Source organism: Corapipo altera, unplaced genomic scaffold (assembly GCF_003945725.1).
Source record: "Corapipo altera isolate COAL_440 unplaced genomic scaffold, ASM394572v1 1, whole genome shotgun sequence".
In the NCBI taxonomy this organism is placed as follows: domain Eukaryota; kingdom Metazoa; phylum Chordata; class Aves; order Passeriformes; family Pipridae; genus Corapipo; species Corapipo altera.
In genome coordinates this window covers 41,752,013-41,759,512 of record NW_020884873.1, presented here as the reverse complement: position 1 = coordinate 41,759,512, position 7,500 = coordinate 41,752,013, and the positions used below count along the sequence as shown (strand labels likewise).

The window sequence follows — 7,500 nt, the reverse complement described above, 5'->3', positions numbered from 1 at the left end:
CAAGACAGAATATTCACCGTAAGACAAAAAAAGCAGAAGAAACAAATCTGAGCAGATTACAGTTTCCATCATATTTTAATAGTAAAAATCTATATTCACTTTAGTAATATTTATAAATTCATAAATATCGACAGTAAGATAAAAAGTTGCTTACGTTCTAGTCATACATCTTCAAAGCCGACCTAATGACTTGTGACAGCACCCAATCCATTTATCACCAAGTATATATTACAATATATTATAGAGTACTGTCATTCTGTCTTGATACATGGATGAGAAATAACTCCCTGATTTAAGTCAAACTTCCCATTTCTATATAAAGATTACAACAACATAGTTCATCAAGCAAATAACAGAACTGTCTAAACTCTAAATAATTGCTTATAAGAACCTAATGAAGTATAACTTAGTGTATTTACTTTCTATAAATACACCACGTATGTAACTTAACAATTTAACTTACCCAGTTGCTCTTTGTATATATTCTAAAACTGCTCATTATTAACTTTCCCTGGTAAATATTCGTGCCATTTTAGTGGAAACTTATTCTGTGATTTTACTCATCTGACATACCTATTCTTAAGCATTAGCAACACTTTATGTAGCTGCCAAGTTGAAAGAAATGATTAAAACCAGTGATCATTTATCTTGCTTCCTTTAGAAAAAGCTACAACAAACTTGATTTGTTTATTTGAAGGCCCACAATAAAATGACTCAGGGAAGCCAAAATCAGAACGTTAAACTATGAGATGAGTACATTATACCTAGCACATACTTAAACAATAAACAATTCTTATGAATAATAACTGCAGGTACAATGGGGTTTGCTCTGTTTTTCTACTTCTCAAAGTTTGTTAGACAAGTCGCATATTAAAAATGACATTCTAGAGAGGTACTACTGTGACAATAATCAAACCAGCCATCATTTTCCTCTTAATTCATATTTCAAAAGGCATCTGGTCAAAAACAGGGGAAAAAAAAAGAAACAGAGTGAGGAAGAAGAACAAAAGTAGCACAAAGCTATGCCCGTTATCTAAAGGACATCCTACTGCATGTTTACTAGTATTTATGTTTCACATCAACATATTTTATAGAAGGATTTATACGCCTAACTCAAGTTGTATTTAAATCCTACAGTGCAGACCCCACCATAAAATGCCTCTTGAGTCCTATTAACTGTACCCATGGTTTTACTTTGCCTGTCTGCTTATTTAAGATCTAATCACAGTTTTGAAGAAAAGATTGTCACTTCTAAGCCTGTCCCCTCAGAACCTGTCTGTTATTAGTACTCAACTGGATATTTTCATCTTCAGTTGTAATTCTCTGTGGTCTTTGCAAATGCTATCTACTGGAATCTGTGACTGTATGGACAAATTGGCTACACATGCCTAGGACTACTACTTTGAGAAACATGTAAGTGGTACATTAGTCTGTTGGTATTTTTGTATTTTAAAGTGTTTCACTTAAATTTAGTTTTCTAAAAATTTTCACCAATTAAATACACTCTTTCTCAATAAAAATTTTAAACTGCTGTTATAATCTGAACACCTGAATAAAGACGATGGTATGATTTTCAACAAAAACAGCATTAAATTTTTATATCTATATGTATATGCATACAATTTATGAAAATAGTATAAAAACACAAAGTACATATATAGATAATAGTGTATGTATAGAGAGGGGTGCAAACCTGCTAAGAACTTAATGAAGACACTGAAACCTGTATTTCTTCAGACTGTAATACTGTAAGTGCTCAATTGTTAAAACTGAATACACTCAAATCTGAAGCAAGGCACAGATTTAAGCCTTAACAACCTCTCATATTTCAATCTACAACTATTTCATTTCTCCACATTTTCTGTCACTATTTAAAATATTTAACTATAAATGTAGCTAGTGTACACTGCTTAATTCAGCACTAAAAATGATTCAATTTTAAGAGCTATTATGACCTGTTATTTCAGAGGCCCGTACACATGTAATTTATCTATCATGTTAAAACATGTTTCTATAAAACAGAGGGTTTATAATATTCTATCTTACAGGAGACAACTCTCCTTCCATTAATGCAATACCTGACATTGTAATGAAAAGCCTCAGTATTTAAAATCAAGGTTTTAAACTCCCAAGGTGCTGAGTGGCCTCAGCAGATGAGAAGACAAGTAACCAAAGACTTCAGGAGTTCGAAGCTGGTATTGGGCACTCTGCAGAATCAGATTCCAATTGTTTACAAAACAAACTGTTTGGGCTTCACTGCATTAGTACAGTCTGGGTCCCCTGATGGGGGGGCAACTCCTTAGGCACACAAAGCAGGAGTTATGTTTGCACAGGTTTTAAAAGGAACAGAAATCTTACAGTGACAAAAATTAATGGATTGCATCTCATAATTAGATTGCCTCAGCAGCCAGAGGACAATTTAATTTTACAGTTTTAAACATAGCAGTTCTCCATTAACTTGTTGAGAACACAAACAGATAAACTTAAAAAAAATGTTTTAAAATTGAGAATGGAAACATACCTATAGAAAAGCTGCTTCTCTCTTTTCCCATATTTTCAAAATCACACATCCATGTTACACTCACACACACACACACACACATAGGCAGCAACACATTCTCTCTTTTATTTCGGTGCTTCTGAACTAACCAGCATTTTTTATTTACACCTACGACAGCAAAGCATCTTCACTGTGAGAAGTGACTGTTCCCTTCACTAAGGTCCCTTCACTGCCCAGCTCTGACTTTGGCTCAATTCATTGCAAACGAGGCAAAGTCTCAAGTAATGTGGCCCTCTGGTGGAAAACCCTGCACCATGTCCTGCGCTACCGAATCACAGAGTAAACTAACAGTTCCTGAAAACATACACTGCAAGGCTTCAGCACAACTTTTATAAATACACTGCGGGACTTTAATCACCGGGTGAGTGTGGTGGCGTGCAGCCACATCAGCAATATGTTGCCACCACGAGAACGGGACCCTTGCATTTCAACATTAACGTGCACTAAAACAACAACAAATAATGCCCCACACTCTTCAGTTCCACAACACTTCACATTCAGCACACACCGAGGGTGTGCAAAAGGCTGCCCCTCTGAAAACAGCCTTTTTATTTGTTTAAAAACAAACAGGAAACAAAACAAACTTACCTGCTGTTGTTGCAGATGCAGCAGTTCTACTGTGCTTACTTCAGTGCTCGTGTCACCACTTGATCTTCCATCTCTGCTGCCAGCATCTAATTGGCTGCTTAGAGTGCTCATTCCATTTTGATTCATTGAACTGTTGCTTATTGTCTCTGTCGCAGATTCCTGCATCATGACTTAATACCTAAAAGTGATTAAGAAGTATCAATTAACACACGCGTTACACCTTCGCACTTCCATTATCAAGATGTCCCTCTCTGCCAATTATACAGACAGCATCTTTAGAAGAAGAAAAAAGCCTCAAGGAGCCGTTTACCAAGAAATGTGATGCAAACTCTGATTTCATGCAGCTACTAATCACCGGAATTATGGTTTCTATAAGCAAGCTTTGTGTGCTTACTTTTAACGGCCAAAATAACACACCACGCAAGGAGCATGGTCAATAGCATTTATGAACGACTACATTTTAAAGTCTACCTATAAAACCAGTTTAAGTGAAGGCACGATTTCACACACTGCTCTATATTTCCTATTATCTAGCTTTGACAACCATGGATGACTATACAGCCTTATTTAAAATATTCACTATCTTGATTCTGTCAGAATTTTACAGCATATCTTATGCAAGGCTGTTGTTTAATGATGCACAGCTAATCATACAAAATTAAAATTTTGTAAGGGTGATACAAATCATATGGTATCAACCAATGATAAATAGTATAATGGGCTTCTCCTTTTTTGTGACTAAATAAAATTTTGCCTCGGAGGCATTTTAAGAAAAAGCTCCTGCTGCAAACATGTCAGATATTGCCTATTTTTTTAATCAAACGGCTGATATTCATTTATTTTTCTGACATTTAAAACATTTAATACTGTCCTTCCTGGGAAGTAATTAAGCTTATGCATGAGCAGCAATCAAACTGTTCACTTGAAGATGACTTAAAACTCAATTTTAACATAGGCAAATAAATGAAAGATATAAAATTAATTTTCCAGGCATGTATTAGATATGAAAGCTGGAAATAAAATCTATCAAGAATATCACTAATGATTGTGCTAAAAACAGCATAAATTATGCATATTACCTTCTCTACAGTAATAAATGTTTTATCATTTTCACTGCATAAATATACTGTACTTTCAGGATAGCAATGAGATGTCCTGCCAAGATCAGTTGAAATCTTTGCAGTAAATAAAGAACCAATGTGCCCTTACAAACCAGAATTTCAAGGCGCATTTTGTATCTGTAATATGGAAAGGTCAGTGTCTCTTCTCAGAGCCACCGAAGTCCTCTCCTGCTCTCACAGGGTCAGAATGGACCTTACTTTCCTTCATCCTCACTCCTGATGTACTGACAGAGTCCTCACAACAACCTGGCTGAGCTGTGATTTTAAAAGACACCTCTGAAGGGAGAGGGATGTGTAGGCAAACTTAGGAAAGGAAACAAAGCTTGCTGCTTAGCCTAATTATTTTACTTAGCTATTTGTTCCCTTGCAAAGTATGAGCAATTGCCTTTCGCTGGGAGAAAAACAAACAAACAAACAAAAGAACACAGAAAAAAGGATCATTACAACTTTGACAATGTGCAGGGGATATTAATTAAAATGCAGTATGAGTTACCACAAACAAGCACCTACAAGATAAAGTGAAAGTATATATTGTGTGAAGAATGTTAAAATAGCAAAAGATGAGTTATTTAGGATGGTCTGGTCAGAAAAAAAACAGGATACAAAAATCCTAAACACAAACACAGTTAACATAAAGGAGGGCAGCTGTTATAGCCCAGTAAACAACAGCAGCACCAGATGTGTTTATGAACAAACAGCCCTTCTTAAACACCTATGAACATCAATGAAGAAAAATAATAGAAATGGAAAATATGATACATGCAGTGATGAATTTTACAAGGCAAAAACAAAGCTAATACTCTTTTCTGAGATTAGGCAGCTAATAAGTATTCAAATTAGGCATAAATTTTACATGTACAATGTTTAAAATATTCAGAGAAAAGGGTCTGATTGCCCTTAGTAGTTATATGAAAATTCTAATGCGGGTATGCCACAACTGTGGAAGCAGACAGCCCTTTCCGATTTTTACAATATTTACTTTCAATAAAAAGATATGTATATCAGAGTGGAAATTTATTTAAAACACTTCATCAACTGTATCGTTACAAGGATTTGGAAATTTGGGAAACTCAAACATTAATCCTCTTTTAGTCAAACAAAGGTTTAACCAACAGACAGGTTCATCTTACAAATTCGAACATTAGACAATAACAGTGGTACATTTAGCCAAGCGCATGAAAAGGGCAAAGGGGTTTAAATGTTAGATAATCAAAACACTAGAAAACATCCAGAAATTTCATAAATTTCTGACTCTTTCATTACAATTAGCAGAGAAGGGTTAAACATTTTCCAGTTCATATTAACCAAAGGGTTTTATGTCTTGTGGATTTTGTATCCTTGTAAAGCCCCAGAGTGTAGTTCGGGCTCTGCATTTTAAGTTAAAATGTCTGTGAGCCAGCAGAATCTGCTTTAATGTAACATGACCAGTAACTATTCTGGCAACAGAAAACAACAAATCTGACCCAAGAGCTGTGTACAGACAGAAGGAAACTATAGAGTAACAATACTAGAAAGAGTAATTTATTTCGAAATGAAGTTGAAGAAATATTGAAGTATTTATATGAAGAAAAAAGAATCCCTATAATTCTATGTTAAAAATAAAGTGTGGGGGTTTTTCTAGTTGTAAAAGGGTATTTTCAAAAACAACACAGAAACTTTGGCTTGAGTAATGTTCTGTGTTGGTTGTGCACAGCCGACCCCCCTCCCCCTGCCAGCAACTAAAAAAGAGCTGCTGGAGAAAGTAAGAGAATAGAATCTTTTTCTTTTCTCTTCTCTTGCATACACACACACATATGTATATACATGAATCTATGCACTCGTGTGTGTACGTACTATCAACTCTAAACTCTCGAAACTGAAGTTCAGAAAAGACTTAAACAAGGATAATTTCTGAACTCTATGTATCAGTAATTTGAGTTATTGGTGGCAAAACAATTTGAACCTGCAACATCTTACTAAGCAAACTAATGCACTTTTTTTCTTGCTTTTACAACAGTAGAGGAGATTGTTAGCATAATAATCATAAATAAATACAAAGGAAATAGGATGACTACCAGATACTAAGGCTGAAAGTTTAGGAATTCCAACAGGACAAGAAAAAATATATAGGTCCCTGTTTACATACATTTATACACATTTATACTTTCTAATCCTTCTCTTTTTCTCTTGCTGTCACACTTGCTGTCAGTCATGAGCGTGCCTACACAGGCACACATGCACCCACATTCACAGACACATTCACCAGCACCTACTTCTGTGATTCCGTAACTCTGGGTGCCAAAGGTGAGATATAAGCTCTGCTACCTGGTATTTTGAACAAAAGTATGGGGAAAATATTTGCTGTTCTGTGCACGAGAGAGTGAAATTGTAGATTATTTTAGTGAGTGGTTGCACAGCAGGTTGAATGCCTAATACTGCCTGGGTAACCATGCTACCACCCATACAAAAAAAAAAAAAGAAAAAAAAATACTCCTCCTGTGAAGTTAGAAGCTACATTTTTACTTTTCTCTTCTGAAGTGAACTGTACATTTTTTGTGTGCGCGCACGTGCACACATGTATGTTTTAAGCCAGCAAGTCACTGTACAGATACTTATTCTCTACACCACTTCCCTTTTGAAACATTAAACTGACACTGGAACTGACTGCACAAGATTGCATTTTCTCTTCCTAAACAACTTGAATTGAAAGGTTACTTAGTGTAACAATATTTACTTGCAGAATTGTGTTGTTACCAAGGGTATAATGGATGGTGGCTATGCAGGTTTACGCAAGAATGAGTGAAGCATGAGGCATTAGCCATGTGTTTGACATGTTTCAAATTGCTATAATCCAGCATTAAACACACCCAGCAATTCATGCCATTTCTTGCAGCCATAATCTTGAATAAAGCGTGCACAACCACTTATTATATAAATTAGTATATGACTCCCTGTTATAGTCACAACAGCGCTTTTGTGTTTATTTTGCATCAAGACGGGGTCTTTTATTTGTACAAATAGCAGGATAGGGCGCCGTAGCCCAATTAGACCTCCTCACTTTATGACAGGGTGTATGGCACGCCAGGCTCGCGGGCTCTGCCGGGCCCTGCCAGGCCCTGCCAGGCCCAGGCCGTGCAGGCGGCCCGGGCCCGATGCGCAGGGCCCCGCTCCCCCCCGCCCCGGGCCCAGCCCGCGCCGCCGCCCGGCGGGAGCGGGAGCGGGAGCGGGAGCGGGAGCGGGAGCGGGAGCGGG

General features: G+C 36.7%; 1 protein-coding gene across 7 annotated transcripts in view; it reads right to left on the bottom strand.

Moving 5' to 3' along the window:
- Positions 1–7,500, bottom strand: part of FOXP2 (forkhead box P2) — a 405,788-nt gene that overhangs the window by 182,412 nt on the left and 215,876 nt on the right. For all 7 annotated transcript variants that reach the window (XM_027658815.1, XM_027658786.1, XM_027658843.1 and 4 more), the window contains one exon: positions 3,149–3,326. In XM_027658815.1, the coding sequence (XP_027514616.1) occupies positions 3,149–3,316 (168 nt within the window). In that variant the 5' untranslated portion in view covers positions 3,317–3,326. The remainder of the gene's footprint in view (positions 1–3,148; positions 3,327–7,500) is intronic.